Source organism: Hirundo rustica, chromosome 6 (assembly GCF_015227805.2).
Source record: "Hirundo rustica isolate bHirRus1 chromosome 6, bHirRus1.pri.v3, whole genome shotgun sequence".
NCBI classification, from domain to species: domain Eukaryota; kingdom Metazoa; phylum Chordata; class Aves; order Passeriformes; family Hirundinidae; genus Hirundo; species Hirundo rustica.
This window is the reverse complement of record NC_053455.1, coordinates 33863975-33882196: the sequence shown is the minus strand read 5'-3', so window position 1 is coordinate 33882196 and position 18222 is coordinate 33863975. Positions and strand designations below refer to the sequence as shown.

General features: G+C 38.8%; 1 protein-coding gene across 5 annotated transcripts; it reads left to right on the top strand.

The window, feature by feature from the left end:
• The first annotated feature begins 4978 nt into the window (after positions 1-4978).
• ARHGAP11A (Rho GTPase activating protein 11A) lies at positions 4979-17328 on the top strand. Of its 5 annotated transcripts, none has more exons than XM_058420891.1 (12): positions 4979-5134; positions 7550-7620; positions 7947-8043; positions 8564-8814; positions 9252-9406; positions 9512-9658; positions 10667-10741; positions 11401-11568; positions 12762-12897; positions 13214-13322; positions 14107-14254; positions 14642-17328. In XM_058420891.1, exons 1-12 carry the CDS (start codon positions 5003-5005, stop codon positions 16231-16233), a joined length of 3081 nt encoding a protein of 1026 aa, XP_058276874.1. In that variant the 5' UTR covers positions 4979-5002; the 3' UTR covers positions 16234-17328. The 5 variants fall into 5 exon arrangements, with proteins under 5 accessions (XP_058276874.1, XP_039922712.1, XP_039922713.1 ...); XM_040066778.2 differs by having other exon boundaries at positions 9246-9406; XM_040066782.2 differs by lacking the exon at positions 4979-5134 and adding an exon at positions 5544-5575 and having other exon boundaries at positions 9246-9406.
• The last annotated feature ends 894 nt before the right edge of the window (positions 17329-18222 follow it).

Below are 18222 nucleotides of genomic sequence, written 5' to 3'. Positions count from 1 at the left end.
ACAGTAAAGATGTTGAAAAAGTCCAGCATGACAATTTGAAAATTGAAACATTTGGAAATGTCATGATAAAAACAGCATAATTCCAGAGATCACAAAGAATGAAAGAAATTTACGTATAGAGCAGTAGATTCTATTTGAATGTTTCATTAGCTGTCTCATGAAGTTTTTCTGTTCTTTTTTCTTCTGAGCTGTTGCTTTCTCATTCTTAATGTATTTAGCCTTTTTCAGTTTTCTGAAATAATTGAAAAATAATAGATGAGCAGACAAGAATAATATTTTAAAAGAAACAGTTTTCATACATGAAATTTCAAGTCTATTTTGGGGGGCTTGCTGACTATGTTACATTAAAACATTCGATTATCATTTATCTAAGGTGAAGAGAGAGATAACACAGTTAAAATAAACATAATGTAATATTTAGGTAGTAAGGCTAGAAGAATATATGATAAGATGTAATAAAGAAAAGATTAACTACTGAACGACACTTAGCTGGGAAGTGCAGCTTCCAAAGCCTGCAGGCTCACACAATGAAGCCACATACATGTGTGTCAGCATGGGAGGCTGCAGAGCCATGGGTTGCTAAAACTACACACATTCCATTGCAAAATGATCTAGGGATCATTCTACCTAGCAATACATTACAATTGTAATTTATTAGAATTCTAAGGCTATTGTGACAGTACTTTGATACTACTGATATGTAGTGATGAACAATGCTCCTATAACATTTAAATCTTTTAGGACCCTTCAAACATTAAAAAAACCAAAGGACATTCATTGTGTAGGCATTTCTTTAAGATTAAAAACCTTTCTATGCAAGAAATTAAGTCTTCATCAAGAAAATAACTGTTGGAATCTTAATACCTCTCAATGACAGCCACATTTGAAGAGCAATTTTATAGCATAATGATCCTTGTTACATAATTTGGACAGACTTTTGTTCTCATTTTAATTTCCCATACACCGCTTGCCTTACCATCTCTCCTTCCCACACCGACTAAAAGGGAGAGAGCAAAAGTCAGAAGAAAAAAAACATCAAGTTTGGGCCTGGAGTTAAACTTTTAAATTCTTCAGCACAGCTCCTACTTCAGACATGCGATGGTGTATCTGACTGAAGCATTGGGTGCTTCATGGAATACTTGGGCAGCTGCATTCCACCTGAGATTCCACTCAGCAGACACAAGTCCTGAAGGGCAACTTTAAACCCCACTCACCGTCCACCCAGGACGTTCCCATTCTTTGATTTTTATGTTCTTGAGGCACCAAAAATATGAACGTAGCCAGATGATATGCCAGAAGATGAGGCATTTTTCTTTCTATTTTACTTCATATCAAAGGTTGTCTGAAATTCACAAGGAAACTAGAAAGATGAGAAATTAGTTCCTTATTACTTTCTCCAGTAATGATCTGACAAGTTTCCTCAAAGCCTGTATGACTGTGTAGACTATAAAATGGAGTTTCAGATTCTTGCTTTATTATCAGCCGGAGGAGAGGTTTAAATCCATCTTTTATATAATTTCATAACAGTTACAGACTTTTCCAAGGAATCCAATGTTTACTTTTTTGTGCCGAAAAGAATCAAACACACAATTCTCCCATCAGAAAAATGTCTAACAATTGTTACCCTTAGTGCATAAATTGCTGGATTGTGATATACAACAGGGTCACACTAGAGAATGTAAGTAATTTCTTTAAACTCTGTGACAATCTGTGAAAATTTATGTGTGGCCATAAATAAGTAAATAAATAAATAAGGCATCATATCCTTCTCGAAAACTTGTGACAAGTTTGTGACACAAGACACGTTTAGTGTCCCACCTAACTTTTGCATCAGGGTCTGCCCAAGTCAATGCCTTTGTACTTGCAACTGACAGAATTTCAGCAGGTGAGCTCAGTCCTATACATAGTTTTTGAAGCACTTCTGATCTCAAGTATTCTATAAATGTGGAGTAATATAAGAATAATTTTAACTTCCTTTCCACGTGCAGAGTTATGTCTGAAGCTTCTATTCCCTCCCCGGGAAGTTTTATTAACCATTAAACTCCACAACCACAAGTCTTCAGAATTAATGTCTTGTCTCACTAATGCATCCTCACCATAACATAGTCAATGGATCAAAAACATATCTCTCCAGAGAAGAAACCGCTACTGGGTTTGCATGGCAATGTTTTGGCAGCAAGGCGGCTACAATGAAGGTTTCTGTGAGGTGCTGCTAGAAACTTCCCCCATATACATTGGCATTGGAACAATGCCAGTCACCTCCAAGATGGAACTGCCTCTGGCTGAGCCCATCAGTGACAGCTGTAATGCCTCTGGGATAATGTACTTAAGACGGATGAAAAAAACTGCTGCTCTGCAGCAGTTTTTTCCTTTCTCCTGGGAGACAGAATTGAGAATATATAAAGGAAACATCTCCACAGACACCATGGTCAGTGAAGAAGCAGGGGAGGTGGTGCTCCAGGCACTGCGAAATCTCCTGGTAGCCCATGCGAAGACCATGGTGAGAACATAAGAACATTTGTTGCTGCTGTCCATGGTGGAACAGATGTCCACATCCAGCTGATGAATGACCCCATGCCGGAGCTGGTGGATGGCTGAAGGAGGTGGAAGTCCACCCTGCAACAAGCAGATCCTGGCAGGATCTGTGGCCCCACGGAAAGACAAGCCCAAGCTGGAGCAGGTTTGCTGGCAGGTATTGAGACCCTGAGAAGAAAGGTATGCTGTATTCTGCTGTACTTTGAGAACTGTTCCAAAACGTCATTGGAAATCCTTATTTGACCATACCACTAATGAATGTAAAAATTCTCTTCATTTTCTTGTAAAAGCTCTTATCTCTCTGTTTTTGAATACAGCCACCTTAGACATTCCACCGCTTCTCCTTCACTCTCAGATCTTGTTTTAAAAGCACACAAATCAATATCCAGCATAAGCAGAACAGATGACTGGGGATACAAGCATCATAAAGTCACCCCAGGACAATGCCAAATAGCTGTTTATTTTTGCTAACTCAGTTTCAAAAGGGTGTAATGGATTTGAGTCCGGATGCTGCAACTTGTTGTAAAACTATAGTTCTTATTTTCAAAGTAATTTTTCCTACTCCAGTCTCTACCTGCAAATAAAACAGAAACATGCTAAAATAGTCACCTAAAGAATACTATAATATTTGACAAATGGTGTTGACAAAATTTGGATAATACTGTCACTTTAAATATCTTCTGCAAAAGGTAAAAAAACTACATACACTTTCTTTTTAGTAGAAAAAAAAATCCAGTACATACTATCATGACATGTTTCCTCTTACATGAATACTGAACAGAAAATAATCAATATGAAAAGTTCTGATATATTTATCCAGTCACAGCTCCCTCTTGTGTAATTCACCATTACTACAAAAAACTATATTGGAATACAGATTGTTTAAATTAAATTTATGGTAGCTATTTACTTGATCCCTTTAGTTTAATTTTTCTCATATTTAGAGAAATTTAGTGATATTTTAGGGTAGAAACTTTATATTTTCAGGCCATATCAAGGCGAGGAGAGTTAAAAATACTTACAATAAGGTTACACTAAAAGCACATGTAGAGAAATATTACTTTTGTACAATGACATGATTTTGACATCCATAATCAAAATAACGGGGCTTTACTTAAGAGAATTCGCATCTAATCTGCTTTTTATTACTGCTGCTGTCGTTCTTCTACATAATTTGTTAGAGGGGTTTTTTCCATTTACATTTTGCTGACATTTGGAAAAACTCTAGCTATTCTGTTTTTATTCTCTAGCTTTTGTGTTCCTAAATGTGCAGAGCACTGTAACAAGCTTATCATTCTGTGTCTAATCTTTGTGGTAATCTTAGTCTTTCTCTCAGCGAAGTAAGACTCGCTTTAGAACTAGTAACAGAAAACTCGTACAGCTGGAAATCTTTTTTTTGGTACAGTGCTTTTTTCTGAATACACAGAAAGACTTCATTTGGTTAACTGTAGTGTTGTTGCTGGCACTCGAAGAGTTACCTCGGAATAGGAAAAAAACCCCAAAAACCAACTACCTCCCAGAAAAAAACAAACAAACAAATCAATCAAACAAACAAAAACACACACAAAAAACCCAACAAACAAACAAAAAACACAAGGAAAAAAAGGAAGCAGTTCTTCCGACAGTGACAGAGTGCAAATCCCACTACGACCCTGCTGCTGGAGGTGCCTGAGTTCATTGTACAGAACGGGCACGGGAACCCAAATTTACAAAGTACACGCCAAACTCGGTGCTAAAGGTACAAGCGCCACTTAATTGCGGAGTGTGACTTTGTCAGCTGAAAGCGATGGAAATAATGGATCGCCTCGGGCAGACCCGCACAGAGCGCCGGCAATGCAGGGGAAAGCAGCGTCAACGACAGAAGCAGCTGGGAAGAACATTTTTTCTATGCCGACACCCAGGGACTGGCCATCAGGTACGGCGGAAGCGTCCAGTTTACCCACAAAACCGAGGTCGGCAGCTGTTTTTATTTGAAACTCGTTTTCGGAGAAAGAGACACTTGTTTCTAAGTGACCCACCAACTGGACCATCCCCAAACTCGGCACAGCTGGCTCGACACTTTTGGGGGCGAGGGGCGGGCACTTCTTGGGGATGAGGAGACATGGGACGGAGGGATTGGGGAGACACTGGCAGGAGGCGATGCGGGGATTGAGGGATGAGGGCGCTCCCGCTGCCCCACCCCTCCTGCCCCTTAGGCATCCAGCGCGATCGCCCGCGGGCGGCGCGGGGGCCTTGGCCGGGTCGCTAGGAGGCGGCGCACGGAGGCAGGCGCGGCGAGGCAGCCCCGCGCGGCCGTTGGGGCCGGGGCCTGATTTCGAACGGCGAACGGCCCAATCAGAGGCTCGGGCGGGGCCGCGCGCTGGGTTTGAGCCGGGCGGTGAGCGGGGCCGCCATGGCGCCCAGCGGGGTCTGACGGGCGGCGGGCCGGGCCGGGCCGGGCGAGAGAGAGAGGGTGGGGGGCGCAGGGATGGCGGAGCAGAGGCGGAGGCTGGTGCGGCTGGCGGTACTGGAGGAGCTCCGGGCTTCGTACGGCATCAAGGTGAAGAGCGGGAGCTGCCTGGCGGCGGCCAAGGCGCCGGGAGCAGCGACAGCAGCGGAGGTGAGCGGCGCCGGGGAGCTCAGAGGGCTCCGCTTCCCGGGCCGGGAAGAGCCAAAGCTCACACGGGTCCGGGGATGGTCCTGTCACCGGGAGCGCTGGTTCCGGCAGCAGTGCCGTTCCCGTCATGCAGCGGCTCCTGGCAGCCCCTAACAGGGCATCGCTTCCTGTAATGGAGAAAAAAAGCTTTTCCCCCCTTTCCTTCAGCGTGCAAATGCTCCAGAGGGCCATTGTATAGCTGTGTTATGATTCAGGAAGTTAATGGCTCAGTGACGCTGGGTGCCCCCGCCCCGGCAGTTTGGGACTGGCGTGTTGCTGGGCAGGCCGGATGGCGAAGGAGATGTGTTCCTCTTTTGTCCGTGGGCTTGCTGGCCGCTGAAACACGCACGCTCGCCTCTGATCCGAGGCGAGAAAAAAAGCAAGAGCTGTTTAAGCTTCGCTGAGGTTGGTGTCACTCACCACGGAATTCAAATCTCAGTAATTGTATTATTTCTTGGAGTATAGCTACGGTGTTGTTGCTGAAAGCTGTGTGTCTTTTGCTTGATTTCTTAGATTTTTGGGTTTTTTTTAAGGGCTTTATTTGCATGGTTTCTTAGTATAAGGCATGACTAAGTATTTTGGCACAGACAGCTCTTGCCTTGATTTACCGGTGGTCCAGGGATGAAATCTCTCCCATTACCTTAAATACCTGTTGAGAATTTTATGAAGGAAAAAAGTGTTTTCTGACTCAGGACTCTTATTTAGAACTAAAGTGTTATAATGGATGCCAGCACTGAGGTCCATTTCAGAGCACTGATCTTCTGGTAGACTCTTTAATTTATAAAGTGTGGACCACGGTCAAGTCCTAAACAAGATCTCTGTGTAACTGGTGTGTCACACCAGAACATCCTCAGGCTGAGCTTTCTGCAAGGCTGAGAAGACATTGCACAATGCTGCAGTAATCCTTGGTTGATATAAACTAAAGAAGCTGGGAAGATGTGCTTGAGCTGGGTTGTTTGGAAAGGGAGAAAGGAAGAGTAAAGTTAGAATTAGTTTTCTTACCCTCGTCAATATCAATTATTATGGTTCTAGATTTTTTTTTCCCTTTTCCATTTGAAGGGAAGAAAATAAGAACCGTAAACAATATATGTATGTTTTGATAAAAAAAAATCTACGTTGCTGTCTGTAGTGCTTAGATTGTATGCAAGGAAGAAAATGTACTTAACTACTGAGCAAGGTAGGAAAAGCTACAGAATGACATTTGTTTTTTCTAAGGGATGTTTTATTTCTGTTATGAGGAAACAGACATAATTTTATTAGCTTCATTATTTTTTAGTAAGAAAGTAAATCACAACTTCTGATACTTCAAACAAAACCTAGTGAAGTGAGCATATCTGTTAGGAATTTTAAATGTTGATTTACAAATCACTGGAATTTTCTAGTATGTAGTTTTGTACGCACAGAAAAAACGTTCTCTCTTGGAGTTAATTTTCTTTTTGTAGTTTTAGCAGTAACCTGGAACACAACGACAGATGTGTTGCTTCTGTTTCCTGATTGTGTTGTGTTTGTTTTCTGTAGGACAGATTAGATCGGGTCTAATGGGTTGGTTACTGATTAACTCTTTTCCTAATATAGACAGCAAATTGAATTTCAGCTATGAATGACTAAGAGTTTGCATTCAGCTCTAAGGACAAGTTGGGCTCTAAGAACAAGTCCCTCTCCCTCTTCTGGTTGGGAGAGGGACTGGCTTGTATGTTCTGTAAACATGAATGTAGAAAATTAAAGTAGAAGTTGTGGAATGTAGAAGTTGCTGATGCCATAGGTGAACGTCAATAGTAATGACTGATAAGATTTATTTTCTAATATGTAACATACTCTAATGTCTTGCCATAAGGCAGTAGACATCAGCTTTTTAAGAACAAATGCCAACTATGATGTTCAGAACAGTTGTCTGGATTGTTCTGTTTAGTTTAATCCTTCCCTGAAGAGCAATCTTGAGTGTCTGAGATGGAGAAAAAAAAAAAAAAGGAAATTATTTCAATTGTCTTATGTTGATTTTTAAGAAAAACATGATATAGTCAATTTGAAAAACTAATGTGAGATTCCAAAACAATCTGGTTAATATCCTTACTGATTTATCAGTCCTATAAGAAATGCTTCTTATTTTACAAGAAGTTAGTTAAAACGTATTGCAGAAAAGCTTTCTACTCTTTCACAATCATCTAGGGTGGTACCTGTGACTAGACTCTGTGTAGTTTATGATCTCTGAAGACAACAGTGATTTTCTAGACAATGCCTCTTATCTGTCTTATCTGAAAGACTTCGGTTTTTGTCTTAACTACCCTTATGTCTACCTGTGAGATGTGTGCTTCTTTGTAATATGTAGTTGATATAATCATATCAACACTCGAATGACATGATTTGAATTCTGTATTTCAGGGCAAAATCTTTGGAATATCTTTTCATGCGTTGCCACAATCACTTGTGCCAGAATATGGCTATATTCCAAGGTAAATTACCAATGTATTTTTAGACTTTGCACTTACTTAGCTCTCTTTATGGTATTGAACCCTTGTCAGAAGAAGGAATGCAATTCTTTGTTCCACTCCTGCTAGAGCTTTTGGGGGTTATAAGAATAGCTCCAGGTAGAAAAGGAGGGATGCAGAAATTAGACAGGGAATTCAAAGCTCTTATAAAGTTATATTTCTTTATACTCTTGTCACTCGGGGAAATTATTCTGTATATTAAATTTTATGAAGAATGGTGAAAGAGTTTTTGTGGAAAAACCCCAAGCTTTATTTTGAGTATCAGAATTATGTTACTGTTCTTTTCTCAGCTTTCTTGTTGATACATGTGAATATTTGGAAGAATATGTTCACACTGAGGGACTCTTCAGAAAGTCTGGATCTCTTGTTCGATTAAAAGCTTTAAAGGTATTCTCTAAAGCTGCTCTTTTTTTCTTAATAAGCTGCATTTCACTTGAGCATGTTTTAATTTTTGGACTCTTTTCAGTCATATTCAAGTTTTAGTACTGGAAGTAGATTGGTAACATTGCCTGCTTTAGAAATGATAGCAGATGTAGTCCAGAGGCTGACAGGCTTCCCTCTTTTTTTTTTTCCTTTTAAATATTTTGCCTTCCCAGTGATGAGAATAGTTTGGGACTGAAAAAACTCATTAGCAGTTGTGCACACTGGATGCTATGAGGATATTTGTTTAGCAGAGCTCTCCTGGTGGAGGGAAGATGGGAAACCTCTAAATTAGCACACATGGTCTGAAACCTTGCCTGTGTCTCACTGTAGATAATGTAGTTGGGTAAAATATGACAAGGCTGAAACTAACCATGGGGAAGACATGACTGTCTGTTGTGAAATGGGCTAGAGCATTACTGCCTAAATTTAGAAATCTGACAATCTGTTGAAGACTTTATATCGTATTTCTTGTGAAAAATTTCAGAGTAAACTGGATCAAGGTGAAAACTGCCTCTCAGCTGCACTGCCATGTGATGTTGCAGGGCTTCTCAAACAGTTCTTTAGAGAGCTGCCAGAACCAATCCTTCCACCTCACCTGCAGGAAGGCCTATTCAAAGCTCAGCAGCTTGGAAATGAGAAGAAAACTGCAACCGTGTTGCTGTCCTGTTTGATGGCTGACAGAACAATTGCAGCTTTGAGATACTTTTTCAACTTTCTGAGAACTGTGTCCTTAAGGTCAGTGTACAGGGCATGCTTGTAAACAGCTTTGAATTCCCTTAACCACTTCTCTGTCCAGGCAAGTGCTGTCATTTTGTGTGAGTGGTTTGCCGTTTTAAACTTCCACTAAATTCAGTATTAGTCTTTTATTTCATAAACCCAAGGTTTTCTTTATGAAAACTTAATTAACTGGAGACTTGACTTTGTTCATAATTTGATACCTTGCATTCCCTAAAACTGAGGGGAATCTATAACTTCTTGATTTCAGTAACATAGTTGTGCAATTATCTGGCCTGGAATGCGTAAATCTATACATTAATCTTGTTATGTAAGCACTCCAGCGAATGAGTCAGTTTTTACTTTTTAACTGTATTTGTCTTATTTGGTCTTTTCTTTCTCCTCTGCTTATATTTTGATAATTTGAACTAAAAAAGCCTTTTCTTGTTAAGATCCAGTGAAAACAGAATGGATAGCAGTAACCTGGCAGTGATTTTTGCTCCCAATCTCTTGCACTCAAACGAAAATGAAAAGATGTCCACTAGTACAGAAAAAAAAATTCGCTTGCAAGCCGCAGTCGTGGAAACATTTATTGACCATGCAGCAGAAATCGGTAAGGTGATAAATGGTTATCAACATGTCTCAATGCACCAACCTGTAACAGCTTTTCTTTTCAACTTTTAAGAATAATTTAAAAAATACTTCTCAACTATTCCAGGACAAGTACCAGAATTTATCTTGGAAAAGATTCCTTCAATGTTAGGTGTTGATGTCTTTCAATCTACTCCCTCACTGTGGGCCCACGAAGACAGTGAAAATGAATCTCCCAGTGAATGTAAGAGGAGGAGGCACCGAAGTGTAGGGGGTAGGTATGTTTTTGTGAAACTTTCAGCACCAAAACCAGAATTGACACTTCAGGTAGTCTGATCCCAAGCACTTGCTTCTTCCACAAGCAGAACAGATGTCTTCAAAACTGGTTTGGTTTGATATGCAAAATCTGTATGAGACTTTACACATTATTGTATATTTACTCAGAGTTTTCTAGTCTGTTGTCTACTAAAAAAACTATTTTGGATTTGTGTAGCTAAATTAATATTCTGGGTTTTTGTTGAATCATTTTCACATCCTCTTGCAGAAGGCTAAAGGGTTTGTTTGTTTGTTGTTGCTAATTTTGAAATGGTACTTTAATACATACTTTGAGAAGCCAGATCATAAGAAAGCAGGGATGCAAATGGGTTTTGAATTAGAGTAGCTAATTTGTGTTTTGAAGCGTAAATATGAATTGGATATTAAGTGCTCTGGTATCATGGATCTGGGGTTTTGGCTGAGGTTTTTTTTCAGTTTTCAGCAGGGTTGAGTTGGGGTTTTTTGCCAGGTATGGACAATCAAGTGGTACATTCTCAGTTCTGCACTCTCTTAGAGGAAATACTATGGAACATATATGTTTGACTTCATTCAAATTCACTGCAAAAGGGGTCTTTTATGTATTCCTATAAAGACATAGGTGTTTACTTAGCTCATGTACCTGGAGTATTAAACCTGTCCGTAGCAGAAATTAAAGCTGTATGATTGTATGTTTTGCCATGGCATGATTTTTGTGTATTGTACTTCTCTGCTCTGTTTGTTGGGTTTTTTGTTTGGTTTTTTAAATTAATTTTTATTTTAAGGAAAATAGATTTTCAGCTATTGTGAAAGCAATAAAAACTATGTTGGTGGGAAGATATGGGTTACAATATTCTATACATAAAACAACCATTTAAACTGATTTGCTTTCTTTCTCCCTGAAAAAAAAATAAAATTAAACTTCAGTTGAAAACAGAGCAAGACAAGCTTCAGATTTAAATTTGATTGCTCGGTGTGCCTTGCATTTCAGATATTGTTAGTGGAGCATTGAATAAATTTAAATCTAACAGAACTCCCTCCACTACACCTCAACAAGACAGAAGCGGTAGGTATTGGTGTATTTGTACTGAGTAAAGCCCATGCAGTATCTTCTAGATTTGTTAACTATATTCAACAAATTTTTTTGACTAAAGAATTAGAACTCAGTTGAAGGTAAGTGATCAAATTTAAATTGTTTAAAATGGAATATAGATACATATTTATTGAGGATACTGCATTTACTGTAATTCTTGGAGCAGCTACAATCACTGCAGTAGTGGGCTGTGTGGTTTAGCTCTGTGGGGATTACCCAACCAAACCTGTGCTTTTTAGCTAATGAACCACTAAGGCTTCAGTGCAGTTGTGCAGCATTTTATCATCTTTGGAATGAATCTGTGAGAACTAAAACTCTTTCACACTTACTGTCTCTAAAACTTATGGAAGATGACTATACATTTACTTCCTCCTAATACCTATATTGTTTTATTGTTGTGTGGGTTTGGATTTTCCTTTCTGGTTCTCTAAACTTGCAAAAAACCCAACAAAATAAAAAAATCAATCCCTAAGCTATATTGATTGCTTTGCCTGTTCAAAATGCATGCACTTTGGCTAAGCTTTTGCAACAGGCTTTTTTCAGAGTTAAAGAAAACCCAAACCAAGCATTTACTTTACTAAACTCTCCAACTTTTAAGCTATTACTGCAAATTTGATTTTTCTTAATTTCAGTCCTTTCATCAGTGACTCCAGTGGTCCTTACTCCAAGTACCAAGCGGAAACTTCCAACTGATTGCTCTCAGGGTTTGTCCAACAAGAAGAGACGATCATTTAAGCATAGTTTTGCCTTTGAGTTTTTACCAAGTAGCATATTTAACAGCAGCTCAACACCAGCATCAGGTACAGTGCCATCACTCATTTTTTCCTTGCTGCTTGAAGTGGTTGTTGGAGGTCTTTAAAGAGTGGAGCCATTTGTTCTTCTTAGACCGTCATTGATGCTCGTTGCTGAAGTGTTCCTTGCGCTACTTCCCCATCTTGGTCAACAGTGTATGTTTATATGCATTGGTGACTCATGTTACATGGATTGAATAAAATTCTTGTGTTTCTGTTCTGTTAATCTCTCATTCTTGCAATGCTGATGTCCTTTTACCTTTTTCACTCTGTATCACTCGGGTTATACTCCTGTTTCTTTCTTGGCACACAAATCCATGAGGTTGCCTATGCTTCCAGCCTTTTGAAAGTTGTAGCCTTCTGTCTCCTTAAATAGCTGATCTTAGCTCTATGTGAAATGTAATAGTTGATTTTATAAAGCTTCTTTCTTGTGTCCAGTCACCTCTTCTTTTCCTCTAGATGCTACATCTCAAAACTAGAGAAAATTTTACTTTTGTTTGACAATGCTTTCGTACCACTTTATTCTATAAGAATGCTTTGAAACCATCAGGCTATTCTGCAAATCCTGTCTTCTTTTTATTTGGTTCTTGTGCTGCCAACTGAAGTTAGAGTGGAAGGATATTTCTAGATTAGCTGTTTTGCTTGGGGTTTTTTTTCCCTCAAATGGGTGTTGTGCAACTTAATGCTTTTCTTATTGTTATTTTCATGTTCTCCATGAAATTCTTGGGTTTATGGATAAGCAAGGCAATGCAATGACATTTTATAAGGATAGGAGTGATGCACATGTCTCATAAAATGTCCAGTAGTAATAAAAGCAACTTTTTTCTTCATTGTTGCTTTAGCTGTTCTGGCTAGGTATGTAAAAAAGCCCACTGCAAATAATAATGAGACTGCTCAATTTTTTCTTCTTGAGCTCTTAAATTTGAGGAACTGATCTGATGACAAGTGTGGAAACTTATTTGAGGTAGTGATATCTGTAGCATGTATATAATTGCATTCCAGCCACTTTTATGGGTGCTACAAGCAACCACTTTGTTTCATTTTAAAGTGGAAGTCAAAGTAATTTCAAGACAGCACTCTGTAAAAGAAGAAAAAAAACCTGTGCTGTTTGAAAACCTCTTCTTTATTGTACGAACTCGTAAGTCTATCTGAAAAAATTGTGACTATTTTAAGTTCATATAAACATAATCTTGTCCCTGTAGTTCAGTTTGAAGCAAGTCCTTGTGTGTGTCTTGAGTCATCACAAACCTCATTATCTCCTTCAACCATGGGTGAAAATCATGTGTCCAGTACAGGGAATAGAAGAAGTAAAAGACTTGCAAGCAAAAAACTACACAGGTAATTATCTCTCAAAACCTAAAGATAAGTTGGAAAGATGTGTCTAAGCCCCTTGAATAATGACCCCAATCTATCTCAAAAATTACTGAGTTTGGTAAATTTTTATAGTAATCTTAAAACCACCAGATCTTCTGATGTTGCAAAATTTGAGCTGAAAATAAAATAAGATCTGGTATAGGTCTCTGTGCTTATTAAAAGAAAGTGGGCAAGATAGCAATGTAAGTTAAACTGGGGGAAATAACTGTAAATAAATGTCAGGATGTTTTCATTGATCTCCTAAAGAGTTTATTTCCCTTCTTTCCTTGTGTCCTTCCAGGGCTGAATCAGGAAAGACGGGTTGTTTTTCTCCAAAGATAAGCAGAAAAGAAATGGTTCGCAGGTCTTTACGCTTGAAATTTGGTTTGGGGAAAAGCAACAGAGAAGTGGTGAGTACCCAGTCCTCTCGTTAGACTGCAGATTTTAATCCAAAGTTTGGGTAACTGCTTTTCAGGAGCAGGAAAAATGTATTTTGTAATGAAGGGATTCCAGTGTTAATTAAACCTGCTTGCTGTCAAGTACAAGAAGCGTGAGGTTTATTTGTGTAGCAGTAATTGATTGGCTTGTACCGTGTTTGGCTGGCATGGGGCAAGATGCTGAGGGAGGGAGCAGCTGACCTGAATTGACCAAGGAGCAAGTCCATGCCATGTAATGTTAAGCTCACCAGTAAAACTGGGATGGGGATATTTTATGGAAAGTAGCCACTGCTCAGAGGTTTGCTGAGAATTTGCCTGATTGTTCTAAGTGATGACCTTTGCATCATGTGTGGGTTTGGGGTTTTTTGTCTGTGGTGCATGTGTCCCTTTTCATCTTTCCAATTCTTTCCCTCATCCTGTTGGGGAATGGGAAAAGTGAGCATGTGGCTCGGTGGGAGCTTGCCTGCTTGTTGGGATCAGCCTGCCAGGCTTGTGATCAGTGGGTCTCACAGTTCCTAAGTGTCTGACCTTGCAGAGCCTGTGCACAGAGTCACTCTGTTCAGTGTGATTAAGTCTACCTGAGTGCAGGGAGGCTGTTTGCTACCTGAGTCTGCAGAGAATCAAGCCAAGAGGAAGTATGGCCAAGAAAAGGCTGCTGTGGCTGATTTGTGTAGTGGTTTCTTGGTGCTTCCTCTGTAAATGAAATTCCAAATTACAAGTTTATGTAAAAGTAATTAACACTTTTTGTTTGTTCAAGAATATCGTACCGGGATGTGCAGCTGGCAATAGATCAGAAAATATTGGAAGGCGTCTTGCAAGTCAGCAAGGTTTGGAGAGCCGAACTGAATGTGCAGAAAGAGATGTAGTCTTCAGCCCATATGTCAATGAAAAATTCCCCAAGAAAGGTAATTGCCTAACCAAATATTAGATGGGGAAAACTTTTTTTTTTACTTTGCAAGAGCAACTTTATGGATAAAAGTATAAAAGCAATTGGATTAAAAGTATGCTTCTAGCTAAGTCAGAAGTCACTTGTATGTTAATGGCTTTTTTGGGAAAAAAAATTGATTTAGAACAAGCTTGTGTTTCTAGTGTATTTTAGTAGCTCTTAGTTAAATGAGATGAGATGCACAATTTCACTTAATACTATAACCTTTTTTTTTTTACATTTCTGAAATTTAAGGGCATAATGGCATTTCAGGGCTGCTTTGTTAATTATTTTTTAGTAAGAATTTTGTTTATAGTTACTAAAATTACAATAAATTGCTCTTAAACACTGTGCTATTTATTTTAAGGTTCAAGGAATGTAAGCAAGTCAGAAGAAAACTTGCTAACTCCAAAATGTCACAGTAAAGTAGTTCACCGAATGTCATGGAATAGTCCTGCTGTTACAGATTCTCAGGTGATCAGCAAGAATGAGCAAATCCTGCCTGGACACTCTGAAATGGGAGTCAGCTCTTCAGAATCTCTTTTGATCTTTAGAAAACCACCAGTTATTCCAGATGAATTCGAATCTGCAACTGTAAGCAGCAAACAAGATGACAACTTGGAACCTGTGCTTGGTGAAGATGAAAATAATTCAACTACAGAAACATTACTGAAAGTCAAGCAAGCTTTCTCTGCATCTGGGAATATTCTGCACAATTTGATAGGTGATAAAAAATCATCCCTCTCAGCAGTAGCAAGTGAAATATTAAATGAAACTCCATGTCCCTCAGGGCTCAGTTCAGTGAAAGAATTGTTAGCAGAAGAAGTTTCTGAAAATCTAGCAAATACAAAATCCAGAGAGTTGTTGCATCAATTTAATCAATCTTCTGCTGCTGATAAACAGCAGTCAAAAAAAGATGAAATTGATGTTTTGGAGAAAAGAAACTTCAAAACTTCTGTTGAGATTGAACTTCAGGTCCCAAAACCAGCTATAAGGAATGAAAAAGAACTTCCTATGCCTCAAGTACTAGCCAAGGAAGATAAGTTCACTGTTGAGAACAGTTCAACAAAAGATGACTTACACAAATCAGATTTCTCTGGAAGAAAAGAGGAAATAAAATTAATACACTCACAAACAGCTGAAAACTGTAAGGTAAAGTGCTGTAATTTGGAGGAGGGTACTGCTAAACCTTCTTTGGCAGGACAGCTGCCTACTTCGCAGTTGCCTAAATCACAAAATGAAACTGGCAACCAATACTTGAAAGCTGAAAATTTGGAAAAAGTTTTAACTAAAACATCGACTGTTTCTGACCATTGGAAGGTTTCTGACCACATACAGTGGTTCAACCAACTTTCATTAAATGATGCAAATTCTGCAAGCAAGACTAAACCACCTCTGAAGTTTCAACGTACTCCAGTTAGACAGTCTGTAAGAAGAATGAATTCTCTTTTGGAGGCTAACAGACAATCTGTAAGCTCTCAGACGGTTAAATCAAGTGGTGTTGGTTCACCACTGGTTAAATCTTTGAGCTATGATTCTGCCCTATTCCCCTGCACAGGAAAGCCCTCAAAGAATTCCATGCTTTTGCCACGCAGGAGTGAAAGCACACGGGACCAAGTTTCTGCAGCTCATAAGCAGCTAGACCTAACATCCAAATCATGTTGCAGGCCATTAAATCCATCAGACAAGCCTGACGTTTCTGTCAGAACTGTTGGAATCCATGAACAAAAAGCAACTGTTCATCCAGCAAAGTCTGTTCTGGAAGATCTAACCAATCATGAAATGGTTAAATCCAGTTTGAAAGTTAATGCAAATATAAATATTCCAGGTGCTGCCCCAGAAAAATCTATGATCACAAGAAGTGCTTCAGGAAAGGAAAGGGTTCGTTATAGAGGCTCTCCAAAGAATCCAATATCTGCAGTAAAACTGCTACCAACTGCAAAGCCAGTAGACTTATAAGATCAAATGTGATGGCTAAATGGGTTCTTTGTAACTTGGTTAACCTTTGGAAAAATATGGATTTGTATTATTTTTTTCTAGCTCTTTTTATTTGTAATTTTTCATTTGTTTTAAATGAATGAGTTGTGAAGATGTACAAATAGCAATTTGTTTCATGCTGAGGTTTTCTCATTTTCTTCATTTACTGTAACTTCTATAAATGCTAGTCAGTTCAACTAAATGAATTTGACTTGTAAAACAAAAATAATCTGTTAGTCTATAAATAATCTAACACAAATGTTTGTGTTAGATCTCAAGTTTTGATTATCTCAGCTTCTAAAAACATGCTGCATCTCCCAAAACTGTTATTGCAGTGTTTAGATTAAGTATCAAGTTCAATAACAATTTCTCAAATATTTAAAACAAATTTAACAGGGATATGAAAGGAAGTGTTTTAATGCTGAGTATTAGTAGTTAAATTTATTTACTTTTTAGTTAAGTGTATTGTAGCACCCCTTGGTACTGCTAAGTTGGACCTCATATGAGCTCTTATTTGAGACAATGTTTTTTGTTTTTGTTGGAGTAAATTGTGAGTGTATTTTACTTGTTGAGTAGGTAAATGTCAAAATATAATCCATGTGTGCACACACACTGGGGAATAATCAGAACACATGGAAAACAAATGTGCAGTTTATTCAAAAATTGAAAAGTCTTAAAACTTCATCCAGTGGTGTGTTCTGCAATAGGTACCAACTAGTTTCAGTTATGAGTAATAAAATGTTTTATCTTAATATGAGAGGGGAGTTTTAACTTATTTTTAGAGCTGTAGAATTATGTTAACTAAGTGGTGCAGAAGCTGGGGTTAGATGCTGGAAGTGTTGCAAGAGATGAATGTAAGAAGCCATAGCGTGTTAAAGGTTGATTTGCACAAGCAAATGTTTACATCTTTTGGAATGAAAACTGTTTGTCTGTCATCAGTTGTAAAATTATTTAAGAGTAAACACTTGAAACCGTTCGTTAGCTTTTTATATGTGTGAATTGCTTATTGGCAAAATTTTAGAGCTGAAGCACTGGATACTTTTGGTTTTAATAAAACCATTGTTTTTTTCCCCTTTTCTGAGCTTGTTCTTGTATAATGACTTGGAAAAATTAAATTATGCTGTTATATGCAGACTGTAAACAGCAAAATTAGTAAATCTGAAAATACTGATGCCAGAAATAAATCTGTTCTGGCTGTCCTTTTTGTTCATCTTAGCTACATGTTAGTGATTCTCACAACTAGCAAAAGGCATGGTGCAGCACAGTTTATCAGCAGTAGTCTTCTGATTTTCTTAAAAGGGTATGTTAATCAAAAGAATAGTTCTCTTCTGTTCCCCGTCTCCATCCCCATGTATCCACCAACTTGCAAGTTGAACTGGTTGATCTGTGAAAACCTCCTGCGTCGTTCTTTCTACATTACTGAGATCTAATACCAGGGTGCCAGCCATGAGGAGATCTGAACCAGATTGCTTGGTGTTGTGGTCAAGAATGGGAAGCTTCAGTTTCACGAAGTAAAGAAGATCGTGGTTCACCACCATCCAAAGAGGAAGCTGCTTCTCTTGGCAACATGCTCCCACCCCCTGCCTTTAGCTGGTGCTGGCAGATCCCTCAACAGGCTGAGCAGGCACTAGAGCACCATGTTTGGATCATCTCACCGAGATACGTAAGGATCAGAGAAACAACTTCCAGCTGTCATGGCTCATGCAAGGAGGTAGGAGCTGGAAATAGGACAGAAGGAGGTAAAGGCAGTGTCAGGAAGAAAATGAGGTCTGACTCCTCTAACAGTGAGATGTTACACTGATTTTTGGTTAGAAGACTAAAACTGAGATTATCAAAGTTGTATTAGCATTCAGAATATTTGGTACATATTAACCATATGTCCTGTGTGGAGCAGTAAGCTACTTTTGATCATCCATGCAAGCTAATCTTGAAACATCTCAACTTAGATTCTTGGGGGGAATTTGGTAGGGC

Coding starts and splice junctions, on each gene's coding strand:
- ARHGAP11A (XM_040066778.2), top strand. CDS start 5,003: ATGGCGGAGCAGAGGCGGAGGCTGGTGCGGCTGGCGGTACTGGAGGAG. Junction 12,898..13,213: donor GCAAGCAAAAAACTACACAG/GTAATTATCTCT, acceptor GTGTCCTTCCAG/GGCTGAATCAGGAAAGACGG. Junction 13,323..14,106: donor GGAAAAGCAACAGAGAAGTG/GTGAGTACCCAG, acceptor TGTTTGTTCAAG/AATATCGTACCGGGATGTGC.